This window comes from Armigeres subalbatus, chromosome 1, assembly GCF_024139115.2.
Source record: "Armigeres subalbatus isolate Guangzhou_Male chromosome 1, GZ_Asu_2, whole genome shotgun sequence".
Taxonomy (NCBI): Eukaryota; Metazoa; Arthropoda; class Insecta; order Diptera; family Culicidae; genus Armigeres; species Armigeres subalbatus.
The window spans coordinates 59444550-59466303 of NC_085139.1; the positions used below are offsets into that span (position 1 = coordinate 59444550).

General features: G+C 39.2%; 1 protein-coding gene across 1 annotated transcript in view; it reads right to left on the reverse strand.

The window, feature by feature from the left end:
• The window catches only part of LOC134206193 (uncharacterized), a 42625-nt gene extending 22485 nt beyond the window's left edge, over positions 1-20140 (reverse strand). Inside the window, exons 1-3 of the mRNA XM_062681883.1 lie at positions 18984-20140; positions 18516-18925; positions 14372-14749 (exon numbers count right to left, since the gene is read on the reverse strand). Of these exons, the coding sequence (XP_062537867.1) occupies positions 14372-14749; positions 18516-18925; positions 18984-20082 (1887 nt within the window). The 5' untranslated portion in view covers positions 20083-20140. The remainder of the gene's footprint in view (positions 1-14371; positions 14750-18515; positions 18926-18983) is intronic.
• Between the last annotated feature and the right edge of the window lie 1614 nt (positions 20141-21754).

Genomic DNA, 21754 nt, shown 5'->3' on the forward strand with positions numbered 1-21754 from the left:
CACATTTGTTCCACATTTTGGTCATTTGAGTCGCGTCCTGAGCTGTTTTTCCACTTTTCTTAAGCTTCTGCTTCATTACTGCCCAAAATGTCTCGATGGGCCGGAGCTGTGAGCAGTTGCGTGGATTTATGTTTTTATCGATGATATCTTCGTTATTATCGCGGTACCACTGAATGACTTCCCGGCTGTAGTGGCAACTCGCCAAATATGGCCAAAACTCCACGGGACCTTTATGGGCTTTATGGAAGGTCGACCGCGGTTTTTGAAACATTCCTCCTTGTACAGCTTCGAGTCCATCGTCTTATTCGTCACAAACACTTGAATCTTTGCCCCACAGTTGCATATCCCTTGCCAAAATCATCCGTTTTTTTGCAAGTTTGTCCAAAAAGCAAACTTAATCTTCGTAGGAACTACTCCTCGTGCCGTCACCATGTAGAATTTTTGGCTAGGAAGCTGTCCGAAATCCATTTTGACGTAGGTTCCATCGTCGATGACAGGATTATCAACGTGGGTGTGCAGACTTTTTTCTCTCCTTTCGGCTTCCATCTGGAATAATTTTTGACACGCTGCACGAAACTTCGTGAAATTTATACCACAGCAAGTGGGCACCTAGGTAGACAAACCGCTGTAAAAGAATTCTTGCAGCGGTCACTTTCCGTGCCGCTGCAATACAATAAATGATTCCGGATTCTAAATGGACATGGCTTTAAGGACCTCCCAAAACCTGTACAAGAACTGGACATATGCAAAATTGTAAGATTCTTATACAAAAAAAAAATGTAAGCTCACAATCAAATATTGTTAGAAAAGCTTGCAAAATTGTAAGGTCTCATACAATATTTGTATAAGAATCTAGCATTTTCGCATATGCCCAATTCTTATACAATTTTTGGTAGGTTCTTATACAAAATTGTTAGAAAAAAACAATCGCCGGTTGGCCGCAGTCCGCCTCTATTAACGTCCATGCTTCATGTCCATAAAGACCTACTGGTATAATCAGAGTTTTATATCGAGCAAATTTCGTTTCCGCCTGCATGTTGGAGGAGCAGCAATACGTCTTTTCACTTCACGGCAAACGTCATGGTCACATGTCACAAGCGTTCCAAGGTGAACAAATTCTTCAACAACTTCAAACACATCCCCAGCAAGCACTACCTCTGCACTAACACCACTAGGTCGTCCTCTGTCTATACCTGCCACCATGTATGTTGTCTTGGTAGAGTTCATGGTTAAGCCTATCCTCGCCGTCTCCTTCTTCAGTGGGACAAAAGGATAAGGTCGATGTCATCCTCAAAGACCAGCAGTACATGCGACCGTGTGATGATACAGACGTTCCTTTGCACACCAGATCTCCTAGTATCGCCCTCGAATGCAATGTTGAACAATAAATTCTAAAGTGCGCCACCCTGCTTCAATCCATCTTAGGTCACAAACGAGGTTAAAACTTTGTCTGCAATCCGATTACTTGATTTCGAGCTATCCAACTTTGCACGTATCAGTTTAATCAGTTTCGTCGGAAAACCATGTTCGGACATTATCTGCCACAGCTCATTTCTTTTCACTGAATCGCACGCTGATTTGAAATCAATGACCAAATGGTGAGTCTGCAAGTTGTACTCCCGGAATTTATCAAGGATCATTCGCAGGCTAAACATCTGATCCGTCGTTGATCGGCCCTCACAAAAACCTGCCTGGTATTCGCCGAAGAAGGACTCCTCAAACGGTCTCAGTCTGTCAAACAGGACACGCGATAGAATTGTGTACGCCAAATGCAGAAGGGTGATCTCTGTAATTGGCAAACTCTAGTCTGTTCCCTTTCTTATAGATTGGGCATATGAAGCTATCCAACCAGCCTTCAGGCAGTTCTTCATCCTCCCCTATTTTCTGGATAGTGTGGTGGATTGATTGATGCAGCTGCTCACTTCCGTGTTTGAGAAGCTTGACCAGGATCTCATCCTTCTCAGCAGCTTTACTGTTTTCCAGCTCGTTTAGAGCCTTCTTTACCTCGTCCAGCGTTGGTGGTTCCACAGTTCGACCGTCGCCGACTATATCCATCATGCTCCTTATCACGCCTTAATTTTCACCGTTACAAATCTTGTGTGCTCCTTCCACCTGGCTGCCACCATAGTCTGTCAGCAAATTCCCCTCCAAACTCCTCATCAAACCAACCATTTCGTTGGCGTCGCTTTGCAGTGCCTTAGAGTTCCTGCGCTTCTGTAGTCACAGCTTCGTGGATATTTTCCCGCAATCTGTTGACGTCGCCAGATCGGGTGGCATCTAGTATCAGCTCCTTCAGCTTCTGGTGGCGCTCTACTTTTGCCTTTCTTGGTAACTGTAGAATGTGGTAGAATCTTCGGTAGGCTTCCTTACCAGGGTTGCGCTACCTAAATCGTGGCTGCCTACTCGATGCTGACACGATGGAGCATGGTGTGCATAATTTTGCTTAGAGCTCCTCGCTGGCACTCGGACGATAATCAACGTGTGAGCCTTAGTTTTAGTAGTTCGACAAATTTGCACGGTAGACTATTTTCAGTGAGAAAAGCAATATGATCTTGAATTTTTATTATTCCAAGACAGATCTGATAATAGGTCAAAAGGGGGTAAACAGCGGCAATATTGATCACTTCCACCTATTTCAAGCTCACGAAACACAGTTCAAACGATTTTCAGATGTTTCCCTTCAGAAACACATTCGAGTGGACTAAAACCGGCGACGGTAAAACATCCGTTTTTGCTCGATTTTTTCCACTGCACATTGCGAAAGCGAACGATTTTTTACACCAGGGAGCTTACTAGAGTTTGATTTGTACGAGTTTCTCTTAGACTCTGTACAATTACGATTGGTTTATTGGATACTTGAATTCTTGAATCGAACATATTTTGTCGTGTACATTCGACACAAAACTCGTATTGAACAGAACCACCTCTTGGTACCCATTGTAAAAGCCGCAGATTAATCCTTCCGACGACAAACGACACTGTTCTTCTCAAAGTCCATTGAGTAACCGATAATAAATTTGCGTCCTTAGGACTCTGCTAGGAATGTACCACAACCTACCTAGCCAAGGCTCCGCTTATCCAACCATTGCTCCATCTCAGTGGGGGATCCAGCTACCGACATAATCGTGAATTAAATTTTCCCCATGCTGGCCATTCGATCCAGAAACATTCATATATCGTTCGATTCGATAGGATCAGATAATGGAATCCATTGATATTCGGAAATGCACGTTACCGCACTCAGAAAGGATGTAATAAAGTAATGGCACACTCGAAGGTTTTCAGTCACAGAGGCTTAGTTAAATTTGGTATTGTCAATCCAATCACGGATCGCGTGTATAAGTTTTCCACCGAAAAGTGAATAAATTTAGTTTGGGCATATGCGAAGGAGGCTAAATTTTGGTTTAACCGTGGCCGAGTACGATTTTCGAGCACGTATGAAAATTCTGTTGTCCTGCCTGTTCCCGTGCCAAACTGCGATCGGGTGCAAACTTCCTAACTCTTTGCGGTTACTGCGTGATGCTTCCAATAGTCCGTACAAGTTTCAGTTGGTGCGCGGTTTCAAAGTTAGTTATGGCGAAATTACTTTTGAAAAGTACCTTCAGCATCGTTCAAGTTGTTTGTACTGGGCTTGGAACAGCATTGACCGAGGTACACCCTTTACGTGTCCCCTCTTTAAAATAACTTCGTCTGAAACACAGACAATCAGGCGTTACAGTAACGATATTTCTATTGATTAATTGGTAAATAGTTCTCTATGGTTCAAGAATCAGTGCTTGTTATTCACATTATGGCCCCTGTACATGCGGTGTAAATTCTTAGCTTCTGGAAAAAATTCCTTTTGTTTCATCAGTCTGGCTGTGACTTCACAATCGAGCGGGATGAATTCATGGCAAGGAGACAATAACGGAAACTGCACGGCAAAGTTTTCCTGCCAGACAGTGTCGGACCTCAGACAGACTTGGGCGTACCATGACGATGCTGCCAGCTGACACAACGGTGGAGACTGTGCGGCTGCTGCTCCTCCTGCTGCTGACGATGATGACATCGGACAAATCGTATCGCTTCTGCCGTTGTTTGACTAACTAGATGGGAAGCAAGCCACGTTCTTGATGTTTTGTCTTGTAGCAGTTGTGGTTTTTTTATTTATTATAGACCAGTTTGAAAGTAGATGGTTATTTCTCCAGTAATTCCTCCGGAATTTCGAACAAGAATCATTTCCACAATTCTGGGACCAATTGCTGCAGCAATTATTTCATCAATTTCTTGAAGAAATTATTCAAGTATTTCTTAGAAAATCTCTCCAGAAACTTTAAGAAGAAATTCTTTTTGGAGTTCCTACGTTTTTTTTTCAGGACTACACCAAGGAATTCTTTCTATTTCTTTAGGAATTCCTTTGAATGTTTTTTTTTAATTTCTTCAGAAATTCATTCAGGAATCATTCGGAAATTACTTTGAGAGTTCTTTCGAAAATTTTATCTGGAAATTGATCGAATCGAATTGTATTTTCATTAGAAACTCTTCCAAAAATTCCTTTAGTATTTTTATTTTATTGTTTGAAAAATTGCCGAAAAAAATCTTCCATGAAAATTTCTGGAATTATTCCTGCAGAAATTTCGAAAGAAATTTCATGTACTTTTATTTAAAGGATTTCCGGAAGATTTCCTGGAGGAAGTTTCCATCGCATTTCTGGAGAAATTTACAAAGGCCTTTCCAGAGAATTTTCCGAAGGATTCCCTGGACGAATATCAAAAGGAATTCCTGGCGTAATTTTCTAAATTATTTCCGGAGTAAATTCCGGGAGGAGTTCTCAAAAGAATTTATGACGGATTACGCATTCCGAAGGAATTATGAAATCAATTTCCGATCAAATTCCTAGAGGAATTTCCAAAGTATTTCCAATGGTATCCCTTAAACAGTTTTTGAAGATATTCCTGAGGAATATCCGAAGAAAGTTTTGAAGGAATTTCTCAAAGAATTTCTGAAAAAATCCTAAAATAATTCGTAAAGGAATATCATTCGGATATTCCTCAGGAATACCTTCAAAAATTGTTTAAGGGATACCTTCGAAAATACTTTGGAAATTCCTTAACCATTTCCTACTATGCAAGGTAGTAATCAATCACCCTTCAAAGAGTTGATGAACTAATGCACCATGCGTCTCCATGTGCTTGGTTGCTTATACATCGAACATGCTCAAAACTTGTTGGCATAAAAATCAATAAATCTCCAAAAGTAAAGAAATTACGAACTCGGTGTTTTCGACAAAGTTTTTCAGGAGAACTTTTGCTACAACTTTTATGAAGAATCAAACTTTATATGTTGTGAAGTGCAAAAAATAAATTTTCATCTCACTTTTAGGAGGATGGTTTATAAGGATGAATACCTCCAAAGAAGCGCGTCAACTTACTGATAAAATGTCTCGAAGACACCATCACGCTAAATCACACTATAAAGATACAATTAAATAAACGCGCTAAAAACACGATTTTAGCCACTGTGCAGCGCACAGATTATAGTGATACCCATGAACAACCTCAAACATGCATCTGAGATTGATTTGTTGTGCATCCTTCTCCTAATTACACAATTTTCTACATCCATTTTACATGAATGTAGAATTATGATGCAGTTGACTACCTTCTCAAATGTTCGTCCAGATTCAATGGATTGTTTACATAACCATATGTGTCTCCTCTCTGTGTACATGAAAAGTGATGCCGTTTTAGCAACACTTGAATTATGAAAAAATTAATAACCTGCGTTGCTTATGAATGCTTAGGTTTTCACATTTCTAGCTCCCATCTAATATTTAGTGTTAATATATGCTTTTCATCATCATTTTCCTAAATTATTGCTTGATGTTTACGTACATATTCGAGAAAACAAGCATAACATATAGAACAAATCAACACGCAACACTGAACGATGATTTTCGAGTATCTGCAAAGTATAAGAGAGCGTGAGAGTAAATCGACGGTTTCCTCCTGGAAAAATATTTTTCAACTTTGCAATATTTTCTGCAAAAGGCAGTTTTTCAAATAATATTACGAAATGTATTGAAGTCACCACTATATGTTGATGTAGTTTAAAACAAGAGTGCTTCCCCGATTCAGCTGGGGAATGCATTTTCTCCTCAGTGGGCGGATTTTTTTCTGGGGGTGGTACAAGCACGTGGCTGTTTTCTTGTCAATGACTGGATTACGGTAATTTGGGCCTTAAGGAATATGTTCGAAAAGTGATTTTATAATTTCTTCAGAATACGTTTTAGATACCTAATCGTTCAGAATTTCCCGGAATTCACTCCATCAACAATTTAGCACATTACGCTAGGAATTCCTTTTGACACACGGTGTAAAACATTGGATTATTATCGAAGTTCATTTCTGACTTTTTTTTTCACTGAAAGTTGAACACGGAGTGTTTTAAAATATTTCATAGGCGATTTAAAAAAGTGATTTTCATTGTTTCCTTCTCCAATTTTTCCAATCAATTGATAACTCAGCAATGGATAAATCATAGTTATTTACCCTCAAAACTTGAAATATACACATTTGTAACATTTCTTCATGAAATTTGTTTTTAAACGGGTCAGAAATGTTGAAAAATCATTTAATTTTGAATTTGAGGCGTTTCAATGTTTTGCCTAATTTTTTTCTATTTATGCATGAATCACAATCTTTTGCCAGCAATTATCATCTATTTCCAGCCTTTATGTTCCCTGCTCAATGTTGTATGTATTTGTATTTTTTTTCCTTGTTCCAACATTCGTACTAGATAGCCAGCCCATTGTCAGTCTGCCATATTTTAAAGGATTCATAATATTTTCTCCTTGATACACTGTCTCATAGTTTCTGTGGTACACATCACATTTTGCTTGAAAACCACAAAAGCTTCTCATAATTTCCATGCTTCATTTCCGAAAATGGCTACCGGATGAACTAAAGTTTTATATAGAGCGAATTTCATTTCTGTATGTATGTTATGGAAGCTAAGCTGCTGCTACACGCTCGACTGTCTCATATTTGATTCGGTCCATATCTGCGGGGGTTATTCATGCTTTTATGGGCAGTAAACTGGTTACTTACGTCTTAGAAGACTATTTTCGCAGCAGCAATACGTCCTTCAACTTTACGGGAAACATCCCAAGTAATAATTATGGCTTTATAATGTTCTTGAAGATAAGGATTTGAATAGAAATTGTGAAATGAAACCATTATAAGTACAACGATATTACTAGGGATCATTGTTCCACTTCAGAAGCATTCCAAGGTAAACAATGTCCTAAACACATCCAGTCACATCTCCTACATATCCTCTTATTCTATTTCCGTTACAATCTACTTCGTATTTCATACACATTCACTACACACTTCTCTGTCATCGTTCCCATTGAGCTCTATTTCGTTTGCTAAACCCAGGAGCACATGCGTTAGAACTGCTCAGACGATGTACATGATTGCGTGTAGAGACAGAGATAAGTTTTGAGTTGATTGTACAGAGGTAGTACTGGAAGGGTTGTGTTTAAAGGTGTTGAAATGACAAAATGGTCGATTATGACGTTTCCTGTGAAGCATTTCTACTACGAATAAGGTTACCTTCGGCTTACGTTATCAGTTACAAGACTAAGTTTGGCTTTCGAATTTTACGACTTGAAGATGTTACGTACAATATTGAGAAAACTCTTTTGAAAGGATTTCATAAATTTCTCCGGAAATGTCTTTGAAACTCCTCCAGGAAATCCATCGGAAATCCTTTTAATAAACCCATATGAAATTCCTGCAAGAATTTTTCCGGAAATATAAGCTGGAGGATTTTTTTTCGGGAATTCATTAAAAAATAAAACAGGAAATGCTGAAGGAACTTTTTTAAGAGTGTCTAACGGAAATTTCAAAGAATTTCCAAATAAAATTTTCGAAAGAACTTTTGAAGTAATTTCCGAATGACTCTTGAAAGAATTTCTGAAGTAATTCTCAAAAGGCAGAAACGGTCGAAGAGAAAGAGAATTTCGGAAATTCCTTCAGGAGTTCTTTCGGAAATTTCGAATTCCGGTGAAATCGCGGGAGCCAAGGGTATGGAATTTCAAATGGGATCCCTGAAAAATTTCTGAAAGTAAATTTCTCTAGGAGAGGAAGGAATTTACGATAGAATTCCTGGATGAATTTTGAGAGCATGCCTGAAATAATTTCTGGATGACTAATCGAATTAATTCCTGAGGGTATTTTTTAGGAAAAAATGTCTAGAGGATTTTCCGAACGAACTTTTGAATACATTTATAAAAATATCACTTGGATGAATAAAGGGTGTACGGAATCAAATTGCACCACTTTGAACTACTCGCCAAAAATTAGTCTATCAACCGATTGTCATGAAATTTTCAGGGACTGAAATACAATATAGAAGCTTTGACTATGTATCACTGTTTCACTGTAATTCTTAAATACATCCAAATGCTGAAACTTTTTTCTTAAATGAACTCATAAGATTTTGTACATGTCCCTGACTAACATTTTTCATCCTGCAATCTATCCCAACAAAAAAATTAACTAATTTTATTGTCGCAGTCGATTATTTAACTTAATTAAAGTCAACTTTCCCAAAGAAACCATATTTTTGACGCTTCTAACTATTACAAAAATCGAAAACAAAAATCAAAAAGTTCTGCAGTGTGAAACGGCCTGAACAATGAGATTGATGCTCTATCAAAATCTGACAAATATCAGTCCAAAATTAGATTTCAGTGCTTTTCTTATTTTTTGATTTTGGTTGTTTACTATAGAAGCGACAAAACAGAAAGTTTTTGAAAAGTTTACCTGTATTAGTCGGATAAACGAAAATGTTAACGTTGGAGCACAGAGAACAGACGTTCATCTTCATTCGCGTGCTTGTGTAAAGGTTGTACTGGTCATTTCGAAGTATGTCGTTATGCCCCGTTGCGCGGTGCTAGTGTGCTGATAAATGTGGTACAAATTTGCCGTGTTTTACCTTTTAGCGCTAGTGTTCATTTCGAATTGCTCCTAGGCTCACTCCTAGGTGGCAGCACTACACTGTTTATGCAGTGTATGCCAACGCCATCATTTAGTGACATTGAGTTTTTATGTCTGGCAGCCTGCGTTGGCGGCGCTGAGGTTCGATTTAAATCTTTACACACGTTTTTAACGAAATTTTGTTCGAGCATTCATGTCTGTTCTCTGTGGTTGGAGTTAGAAACCAATACGAAATGTTGACGCGAAAGGCCAAATTAACATTTTATGTTCCGTAAGAGCACCTCCACGGGAGTCCTCATCGCTATTCTTATTATAGCGCTCCCTTCCGAGTGCTGTTTTAGGATAGCGCCCCGTCTTCCCACCGGTGGTTTCTGTTTTAGGTATAGCGACTTTGTTAACATATTGAGTTCCCACCGCGTGTTGCTAAAAATAGTCTTTTTTTCTTCAATGGCTCTACATTCCAACTGTAATATGGCTAGCTGCTCAACTTAGTATTCTATTAGCATTTTCTCAGTTATTAATTGAAAACTTTTCTGTGCCCGCCATTTCATAAGTGTGTATTTTGTGTCACAACTATGCCCAAGGAGTCCACTCTAAAACATCCTTTACCGAATCGGGAATAGAACTCGCTATCTCCGGAAGGCAATTCTGCGCTTTTGCTCCAGCTACCCGGAGATCCGTCGTTGTAATTTTTTTCACCGTGATTCCTTCTGGACTTCCTTCCTCCTGGAAGTTGAAAAAAAAAAACTCCTGCAATTCCCAGCAAACTCTTGACAAAATCCTGCAGGAATTCTTTCAAAAAATCCCGATAGGTTCTGGAATAAATCCTAAAACTAGTCTGGGAGAACTGCTAAAGATTCTTAAAAAAACACATAGATTTCTGGGGAACTCCCGGAGAAATTTGCCAGAGATCTTACATGAATTTCTAAGACAAGAAATGTTTAAATGAACGACAGAAAAGAGAAACTTGTGGGAGATTTCCTGGAGAAACTAATTGAAGAACATACTGAATAATTACTAAAGGAACATTCTGAGGAATTCCTGAAAGACCTCCTCCTTGGAATAACCTGCAAAACAAAAACAGTAGAATTTTCTTTTGCGAAAAATCCATGAATATTTCGGGCTCTAGCGGGCGCCGGTGCGCATCGCTCCTCATAATAGCTGATCAATTAGAACTACAATTACTGCTTCGCGAAGTTGAACTGGGACACTAGATAAAAACAAATTTCCCTTGCTATTTAATTTCATCGAAATTGTTTAGAAAAAGGAAAACAGATTTTCTGCAATTTTTTATCAATAACAAAGTGACGTTTCACAAAATAGCAACCCTGTATGGAAATTTAGCAACCCAATATGGGGCGCTAAATTTGGAAACCCACGGCTAATTTTGAGTTGCGTTCTTATTTTACATTCCCGTTTAGATACCTCCGGTGTAAAAGTGGGTCCCTATAAAGGGCCCGGAAATAGCGATAGGGCCCCAGATGGGGACTCCGTGGAGGTGCTCTAATAATCAATTTTGGAGGCTTCTGAAGCTCGTGTTTTCATTCCAGACCAGTATCTTTCAATCTGCCGCAATTCTGGTGATATCGGGGTCAAAGGCAAAAAATTGTATTACTAACATCTTTTTATAAGATGTGGAATATGGAGGTGAATGCGCAAGATTTATTTTCACACGTTCCTTCGGCAGTATTTTCGAAACTACTGGAAGTTTCTTAATGAAATTCACGCAGTGTGAATAACACATGCTGAAGCCGTCTTTCACAAAATTTGTAATCAGCCCAGTAGGTGAAATGTTATCGACTTTTGAAAGTGGTGCAATTTGATTCCGTACACCCTGGCTGGCTGGTTCATACCGTCACTGCATTTTAAGAATTCTCCCATTACTTGCTCATCCCTTTGGAAACCCTAGGAAGAAAATGCTTTCGAAATTTTCCTCCAGAAATTCTTTTGAAAATTATTTTAGTCATTCCTCCAGATTTTTTCAGCAGCTCTTACAGAAATTCTTATTCAAAAGGGAGTTTCCCAAGGAATTCAGGGAGTGCTTTTTTATAGACGTGAAAGACTTCTGTATATAGTTATTGAGCTCATTTTGCCTCAATATCCCCGAGTTTTCATATTTGTTAACATTTTATCTTTAACATATTGTTCTAAAATTCTGTTTATCTCTTCACTGTGGATCCACAGAAGAGCACTAAATATATTTTGCTGGAAAAATCTGAAAATTTGGGGAATTTTGTTGTCAAATAATAATATTTACAGCAATCGGGTTTTCCCAGTGTGCAACGGTTGCTTGCATCCCACACGGTTTGTTTCAGAGATCGGGGAAATAATTAAACATCGCACGAGTAACACCACCAGAACGAACGTTCATCATGTGGAATGTAGCTCCACATGTAGAGGTATGCGCCATCGCCGACAATTTTTGGCACGCTGCTGCCGCCGAAATTTTTGCTTCGTCTGGCCACTGTTTAAAATTTGTCACTCCGCTTATCTATAATTTTACACCGAAATGGTCGTTTTGCAGAAAGCGACGTTTGACCGAAATGAACATTCGGCCGATCGTTCGGCTGTATTGGTCATTTTTTTATGTTTCCAAGAAATTAACGGAAGAATCTTTTGAATTTCGTAGGAAAATTCTGATGAACTTCACCAGAAAATACTTTAAGTTTTTTTTCCAGAATATTCATTTGTATATTATTTTTCAAGGGATCTACTTTGAAGTTTCGAGAATTCTTTGGAATTACCAAGTGGAGCTCTTTGGACTTCTCAAGGAAAATTGATTGGAACTTCAGCGAAAAATTCTTCGGATTTCACATGAGAATCTCATCAGAATACTAACTCACTATTCGGAATATCCACGAAAAGTTCCTGTTGAATTTCTGTTAAGTACTCTTCAAAATTTACACAAAAAATCCTTCATAATTGTAGGAGCTTGTGACTGAAGAAGAGATGCTTTAACTTTATCAATCTAGGAAAATTAAGACTATTACTTCTTCGTCTTCTTCTTAACTGCATTACATCCATCACTGGGACATTGCCGCCTCGTCGCTTAGCACTTCCATAGTTATCAACTGCGAGGTTTCTTTTTATGCCCAGAGAAATCGGTACAATTTCCAAATTGCCCAAATTGCGAGAATCGAACCCAGTCACCCTCAGCATGGTCTTGCTTTGTAGCCGCGCGTCTTACCGTTAGGATAAGGAGTGCTCTCAGACTACTAGTTTGATAAGAAATTCTTGGGAATTTCAATTAGCCAAAAACACCAGACGGCCAAACCGGTAATTTGGCTGAAAAGCCGTTTGCCCTATCAACTCATCTGGCCGAAACGATCGTTTGACAAGAAGTCATTAGGCGAAAATGCCTTTTGGCCATTTGACGAAAAATGTTGTTTTGCGTAAGGCCAAATGTCAATTACTGGATGGATAATATGGTTAAAAATGGCCACTCGTTTGGTGAAATGGCCTTTTTGTCAAATGACAATTGAACAAAATTCCATAACCTTTCTACTTTTTAAGTCGACACTGGCCTTTAAGCTAAAAGTCATCTAGCCAAATTCCATTTAGCCGAGCCGAACTGAACGTTTATCTGAAACTGTTATCAGGTCGAAAATGGTTTGACCGAAAATGTAGTTTGGCCAAAAGCGACATACAGCCGAAAGGAACATTCGGCCGAACTGGTAATTTGAAAGAAAAAGTTCTTTGCCCTAACAGGTCATTTGACTGAAAATGCCGTTCGGCCGAAAAAGTCGTTTGACCGAATAGATCATTTGACCAAAAATGCAATTTGGTAAGAATGGTCATTTGGCAGAAAGAGCCATTTGGCCCAAAAATGTCCTTTCTGCAAAACAACCATTTCGGCCAAATGGCATTTTCTGCGAAAAGTGTCGTTCGGCTGAATTGATCATTTTGCTAAGAAATCGTTTAGCCGAATAGGTCATGTGGCAGAAAATGCCGTTTGGCCGAAAGGGTTGTTTTGCAGAAAGGACATTTTCGGGCCAAATGGCTCTTTCTGCCAAACGGCATTTTCGGTCTTTCGGCTCTATGTCGCATTCGGTCAAACTACATTTGCGACCTGATAACAGTTTCGGATATACGTTTAATTCGGCTTTTTTGGTTTAAGATGACTTTTGGCTTAAATCGACTTACAAATTAGAAAGTTTACGAAATTACGTTCAATGATCTTTTGACATTAAGGCCATTTCGCCGTAAATGTCATTTGGCCAAACGGGTGGATATTTTCAACCATATTTTCGGCCAAATGGCCAATTCTGTCAAACGACCATTTCGGCGAAACGGCATTTTGGGCTGATGACCTATTCGGCCAAATGACCGTTTTGGCCAAATGAACCAAAAGAGAAAACGAATTTTTTGGTTCAATTACTAGTATTTTGCTTTAAATCATGGAAATTCCCAAGAATTTCTTATGTACAATACACTAGCCGTTAGATAACTGCAACGAATTCTAGAAATCAAACGGTTGTCAGTCGACGTCAGATGCAATAGAAGCGCACCTGATTGTGCAGCGCAATGCAGCTATCATCGACTTTGACATCGTTTTGAAGTTCAGCGGCCCGATATCTGCAAAACTTTTGCACCTATCGTATTTCAGTTAAAAAGCATTGCAGTTATATGACTTGCTTGTTATCAAACGTCTACTATACAAAGATTTTTTCTTGACTGTGTTACTGAAAATGGTACCAACGGACAAACATCGTCACCGTTGCATACCGTTAAGGGAATAATTTCGAGGCATTTGGCCTACTTTGCTATTTAAAGTGGAAATCTGTCCTATCGCCCGATTCAAAAGAAAAGGCAACACCATATCCGCTGCCGTAGCCGAACAACGAATAGGGTAGGAGAGAATCGAAAAAGCCGGAGTCGTGATCAGATAGCCGTCTAGAAAAGACCTGCAAATTATTAAAATTCCCGTAGAAAATATAGATTCATACTCACGTGGTACGGAGCCAAGTAGTGCAGACAGTGTTCGTGAGTGGCTTCCAATCATCGAAGGGTTAAATTCCCGAAAAACACGCGGGACCGACAAAGAAACCCTTGCGCGTCGTTAAGTCAAGCTCTATCTGGAAAAAGGGCGAATGTCACAAGAGAGAATTCTCTTCGTCGACTTCCCCTCTTTTAAATAAAAGTGACAAGCAGAGGATTCCTTTGCAGTTTATCACATCAGAAAGCAAGTTCGCATTGTTTTCTATTGTGCTTAGGTGATAAATCACTAAGAAATCCGTTGCTTGTCACTTTTATTAAAAAGAGGGGAAGTCGAAGAAGAGAATCCTCTCTTGCGACATTCGCCCTTATTCCAGATAGAGCTTAAGTGCCGAGTGTGCCGAGAAGAAGTCTCGACAAGTAGCTAAGTCTTCGTCCTCGTATTTTACCACTACGGCCACGCCGGCTGTTCCCTCTACGAGCCACGATCCAGTCCCGTTGACAAAATTGCAAAGCCTTCGTCCTCGTGCTTGCGGCCACGCTTTCTGTTCTCTCCGCAAATCTACGATCCGGACCCGCCGAGAAGAAGCCTCGGCGAGTAGAAAGCCCTCGTTCTCAAGTTTAATAACTACGGCCACGCCGGCAGTTCTCTTCACGAAGCCACGATCCGACCCGTCGACAGCAAACCCGCCGAGAAGAAGAAACCTCGGTACCGCCGAAAGGCAACCCGAGAAGCAGAATCGTTGGCAAATTGCAAAACCCTCGTCCTCGTGCTTGTCCATTGCGGCCACGCCGGCTGTTCTCGCCACGAAGCCACCGCCACCGATCTCACCGTAAAATGAAAGGTCATAATGTAATTAATAATGTAATTAATAACCGAGATCCTCAGTTTCCATAGAAATGTGTATTTTTTACCGTGTTCCGTAATTCATTATACCGATTTCGTTAAATTTTGAAGCGAGTTCTCAGTTATCTAGGATTGATCTAGCGTGATGCCTGATAAAGCGCCATTTTTTATAAATCTTTACGTGTAAAGCCAAAAGGCTGCATGAGTGGAAAAAAAAATATTTTTAAGCGGTGTGTCAAATTTTCCTAGGCAATTAATACGATTGTTTTGCATGTGGCAAGTAATAAAATTGTTAACTCAGTTAAAAACACATACACCTGCGTTCAGAATAATAGCAGCGGAAGCCGTTTTTCATACAAAATGGTCAGCTTTGACAAGCTGTAACTTTGTACCCCGATGACCGATTGAGCTTAATTTTTGGCAGTGAACTATAAATATGATGAAATTTACATATACTACGTATCATTTTTTTTCGAATGACGCGTTCAAAAATTACGCACTAGGTCAAATTGTTCAAAATAATAGCAGTTTTGATATATTAGCCAATTCAAATGTCAATTCAACAATTTATATTTTTAAATTTTAAACTTAGTGTCTCGCAGCACCTGAATTCAAATTAATAACATTCCAAATCAATAGTTACTTGATTGTTTTCAATAGTTTCACTATTTTACCCAAAATTGATTATATTTAAAGTCTAATGGAACCATAAAGTGGTGCCAAATACTGCTTTCTGTTGTTGAAACAATTCGATGAATGTTAGAAATTACAAAATTTGATGGAGCTCTACAGCTACCATGGGAAGGAAAGGGTTAAAAGCAGGAGATTTCAAGCCCAATATTTTCCCGAGGGGCAGCCATCTCAGACATGACTAAGCCGAGGGTAGTGACCCAATTTCTCCAAATAAGAAAAAGATGACAAAACCCGGGAAAACCTGAACAAGATATGCTGTCTTTCATTCTCAGTCATTCTCCTCGCTATAAGCAAATGCGCAAATTAGTTATTAAAGGATTTTTTGGTGACCCGTAAAAAAAAACAGAATAATTGTTAAAAAGTACTGAGTAATCGGCAAAATTGTGTTCTTTGGCATTTAAATTACCGGGATGTTCGGTACAAAAGTATAACGAGAGCTCAGTAGATTTTACCGAGCATATCAGTAAAATTTTGACATTTCAACGGATAGAATGCAGTACCGAGTAATCGGTTGTCGATGGGGTCTACCGAGGTGACTACCGAGAGCTCAGCTGTTGAGAATTCGGTAATCTGATAACCGAGCCCGTCAAAAAAATTAAGTGTGTACGGCCCCGCCGGCTGTCCACTTCGTGAAACCGAAATCCGGTCCCGCCTGCAGACCAACCCGCTCGTCGAACCCCACCACCTTGTTTTCGTGTCCAACTAGCAGCCCAGCTGGCTATCGGCGGTAATGAAAAGTCATCCAAGGTACGTCAACCGCGCGCATGTCGCCAATGGGCCGCCATGTTTTAATCGGGCGCATCCATTCCTTATCTCTGTTTACTAACCCACTCCTGGCACTATGAATTGGAAAAAAATAAATTATAAGTAAAAATGTATTTCAACAGTAAACTTCTTTTATACGCTATCCCTATGCATGTAAGTGCGTCGTTGTCTTGTCCTCTTTCTGCTATCCCCTCGTGAATCCCTTGAGCAGGTAAGGCAGCCCTGAGAACCCCAACGGTGAGCCTGTTTGGGACGTGTGGATGTCCACTGTATAGTCGACGAACGTCACTAGCAGTTACAATTGATGACTTGTTGCCATTTTAAGGTGTTTTTATGAGATATTGCGAAAAAAGATTTGGCTGCCAGTGGGACCAGCTGTTGTATAATTGGTAATACGGCCGTGTACTTAATGGAATAGTGTGGGTTCAAGTCTCATCGGCAGCCGAATCTTTTTACGCAATATCTCATAAAACACCTTTAAAATGGCAAACTTAACTATGTATCAAAATTAAACATAACTTCCAAAAAAACCAAGAATTTCTCTTGTAAATCCAAAGAATTTCCTTAAAAGTTCCGGGCAATTTTCCGTTGAAATCTAAAGATTTTATTTTAAACAATACTAAAAAAATTGCGTTGAAATTCTGGAAAATGTCTCGTGAAAACTTCAGAGAATCTTCCTTGAAATCTATATGGACTGTCTCGCGGATATTTTGAAGAATTTTCTGTCTTATCGTTGGCCATGACAAACTAGCCGTGATAATTATTCTAGACTGAGCAAGCCATCGTTGTTACAACACCTATTCTACCAGCCGCATTCTTATTCAATTTTGAAGAGTTTTCTGTGTAAGTTTCGAAAAATATTCAACAGGAACTCAACAGGAACTTTCCGTGGGATTCCATACATTTTCGTTAGAAATTTGGAACGATTGTAAATTCCAAAGAATCTCTTGCTGAAATTCCAAACAATTTTCTTCGTGATTTCAAAAAAACTTGGAATTTCTCATCAAAAAAAAATCGCGAAAGTAGTTCTCGTGGAAAATCCGAAAATAATTTCCAAATGAATATTTTGGAAAACTTAAAGATTTTCAAACGAAATTTAAAAGATTCTTCCGTTAATGTCTTGAAAATATCCCGAAAAAAATAAAAGAAAATCTTAAAGAACCGTAATAAAAAATCGCCACGCCGATTCATGCCGCCGCCGACCAAAATTCTGACCAACGCCACCCCCGCGAATATCGGACCGGCGCACACCTCTACACACAGGCCCACAGTAACCACGACAAACAACAAAATCAATGCCTGTGATAGCATCACTGCATTCGGCGCAAATTTTTCCCATTGCGTGTTCGCCTGATTGGTAGACAACAGGAACTGACTAAAACGATGGAATGTGCTACGATGTTCCGCTATTCTCCGGCAGGAGGCGTTTCGATGTACATACATTGAATAGAACTATCTTATAGTATAGCAATAAATAATGCTGATTAATAACTTCGCGTAATAAATTAGTAAGAACAAAACAGTTATTACTCAGCGATTGATTGAAATTTAAATGAATCAGTAGAGAAACGGTGCTGTTAAACATCACAGAACATTCAAGCACAAATTTAAAACTCAATGACAATACGTAAAAACGTAATATCGATAACCAAAAACATCACACATCATAGCAGAGTTGCCTCTGGAATATAAAACATAAAAACATTCGTAAGTACGTGGCCAGGTGTGCAGAGAGAATCGAGTCTACATTATTGCAGATATTGGCGAAATCTTCAATAATAATGAATATGCGTATATCTGCAACTCCATCTACGATTTGTGCGCGTGTTCATGCTATGCTATGCTATGCTATGCTATTTACACAGTGTGCTCATCATTTGTGGTAAGGTTTCTTTTAATATTTTTCGTATTCAATTATGAAAAAACTTCCCTAACTGCTTCTTATCGTTCTTATCTGATGTTTTCTATTCCATTCTTGAAAACTGGCTTCGCCACATTAAAATCAAAAACTGCATATGCGCTGTTACAAGAACACAAACTATTTCCCATCGATATTTTTTTTTATTATGGCTCTCAGTATTTGTATCAGTTGAAATCTCTTCTACCCATGAATTATTATATCAAAATACGATTCCATCGTCACATGGTGCGCCAAACAGCGAATCAACTGCTCTTTTTCCGTTCTGGCTGTGGTGCGCCTAATTATTTACTCACGTCCGCTTCTCTCATATTCACAAATCGACTCTTCTCTTTCTGTGGTATAGCGTAAACGACGCAATCCACTAAACCCGCTCCACATTCAACCAGATGCCACCTTTCGCATCGGCCAACTGTGACTTGGCCTCGTAACGCATCGGGAGCTGCGTCTTCTCATGAACCGTGAAGCGCAATTGGTTCAACAATTTAGCGATGCCGAACTTGACCTCGACCAGGCCAAATCGCATTCCGATGCAGTTTCGCGGCCCATCTCCGAACGGGAGGAAACTGTGCGAGTGGCGGGCGTTGATCGCTTCCGGCGTGAAGCGATCCGGATCGAAGCGGGATGGATTGGGATAGATTTCCGGATCATGGTGGATTGGATGTACCGGGATCATTATCATGGTGTTCGGTTCGAGTGTCGTATTGAGGCAATCCAGTTTGTATGGTCCATTTGCCAAACGAATCAAATTTCCCACCGGAGGATGCTTTCGAAGGGTTTCTGCAATCATTAAAGTACAATCAGATTGTTCTTAGAAAGTTGATTGAATTGAACTCACCATTGACGACCTGTTCTAGATAGGTCATGTCCTTCAGTGCATCGTACGTGATATGTCCGTCGTGGTTTGCGAGGACTCGTTTGACTTCCTGTCGAGCCTTTTCCTGAACGTCTGGGTTGCTAGCCAATTCAAAAAGCGCAAATGAAACAGTCGTGGAAGTAGTATCGAAACCTGCGATGAAGAACAGGAATGCTTGGGCTGCCAATTCATCCAATGTTATTTTCTCCTTCGATTCCTGCTCATGTTCTTCGACCGTTCCCTTGTTCTTCAACTGTAAAAGCAGTTGCAGAAAATCCTGTCGCGTCACATTATTTTTCTCTCGATAGTCCACCGTTCCGGTGATGACGTCCATGAAGTAATCTGTCACGTCTTTGGGTAGCTGTCGCATGCCTAATTTCTTAGCTAGGTCACGATAACTCGACACGGCAAACATGCGAATAGTTTCCCAACGTCCAGGTTTGAAAACCTTATCTCCTTTCCGCAGCAACTCCGAGCCCTCGTTTTGCAACGCATTTGACTTAAACCCGAACGCCACAGAAGAAATCACGTCACTAGTAAACCGTTGAGCCAGTGGCTTAATATCGACTGGGTCCTCCCGACCCACATACTTCTCGAAGCACGCCAATAACTCGTCACCAATTTCGCACATCGTCAGGAACATGTATTTAATCTTACCAGACGTAAATGTGGGGCTCAGCTTGTTTCGCAAAAAACGCCATTTCTCACCTTCGATCGAGAATAAGTGTGCCGATAGGGGATCGTCTTTTTCGTTGTAATACATGCCCCGATCGCGGAAGCTGTTAAAGTCCTTCACCAAGATTTGTTTAACCAAATCCAAATCGTTAACAAACAAAATCGGTCTCACCGATAGATACACTCCAACCGCTTTGTGAGCTTTGTGATACTGATCGTACACTTGTTGCAACACTTCGGTGAAATGGTACTTGGATCCCATTCCGTTGAACGTCCCCAAGGGCAACGATCCAGGCGCCTGAGGGACATTTCTGTCGGCCCAGTACGAATACTTTCTACGGAAGTAGATGTACAACAGCCATACAGCTGGCAGCACCAAGAAAATCACCGTATTCAGTAGCCCCATTTATTAATTTGTAACCGTATTTGACCGTGGTCAGTGAACGACTAACGCGAGAACTGGTTTTGATGTGTACTCTCAGTTCGTGTGGCTTGTGTGCTTATTTATAGCGAATTTATTGAGCGCAATGGTTTTTTGGAAGCAGTAGTGGTGATGCTCTCATCGGTTATCGGTAGGTTGCAATACCAAATTCAGTTGTGAAATTGTGATGTTAGAAATTAGTTACGCTGTTAATTTATTTTCAAAGAATTTAAAGCCGTACACATTTTTTTGAATGGAATTAATCCCTTGTTGAGAATTTGTGCTTTATGAATGTATCAAATATGGAAGCGATGCTGATGAATTGAATTCACAATTAAATAAAGAACCTTTGTGGATTTATCAGGTTTTTTTTTTATTTTTATTAAATATTTGAAAATATCTTCGTCGAACCTAATCTGCTTCCTCTGGGTTCCTAGTCACTTCTTTCCAAGGGACATTGCAACGATGTTCTCCGATTTGTCTGAAGTTTTCAGGATATGTTTTAATATGTAAAATAAGAAATTTTGGAAATTTTTATATTTTTACCTAAAGGGAGAGTGGAGTAAAACAGTTTTTCAAAAATAAATGTAAAAAAAATGCGAGAATCTAAAAAATGCAATAACTTTGGCGGTGATTGTCCGATTTTGTTCAAATTTTGCATGCTTTCTCTGCTTAATTAGCACTTTATGACAAGTAGTTTATATGGTTATAAAATCTTTTATTTTCAGAAAAAATGTTTTTTAACGAGAGAAAATAGTCGGTTTTCCAAAGAAAATATTTTTACCAACAGATCTTTGATAAAAAACTAAACCTGTAGAACAATAGAGCAACTAAAGAGCTTTCATTTGATATATATTTCAGGAGCGACAACTCAAGAACAACCAAGAAAATTAGAATTTTCTGCAGCATTACATTATGGTCCAGTATACAGATTTACACGGAAAGATGCATTTTACACCAAAACTATAACTTTAAGAAAAAAAGTTGTTCTACAAAATTGTTCGGAATAGCAAGGCCATCATTATGGTGCTATCAAAAAATAGGGTGGTTCATCATATAAACAAAAATGAATTAATTTTTTTTGCGGAATACTGACATACAATGTTATACAAAGTTATAGCGCAGCTTACTCCAATTAGTTTTGCTAAAGCTTTTTCTTGCTCTAAAAAGCTTTTGACTTGGCTGATTTAGAGCAATTCTATCTACTTGGATTAGGGTGCTCCAAAAAACAGTATTTTTATCTACTTTTTGTTATCGATTTTTGGACAAGTGGTGACTTTTGAAGCTCCATTTCCATTTTCACGAATGTCACCTTCTGAAGACTTTTAGACGCATGTTTTCCCATAAGAACATCTTCCGTATCTTCTACCGTTGTCGAGTTATATCAATTAACTTTAAAAAATATGATTTTAGTAAAATTGGTAAAACTTGAGAAAAAAATACCATATTTCCAATTTTTTTACATAACAAAAGATATGAATTGTTCTTCCAAAAGCCGTGAAAACATATTTTTTGATCTGCCCTAATCGGAGATATCAACTTTTGAAAGAAATGTGATTTTAACAGAACAACGAATATAACTTTCGATCATCAAAAGATATTGAGCATATTTACCATAAGGGTTTGCAATAATACACTTTTTCTTGGCGAAACGAAA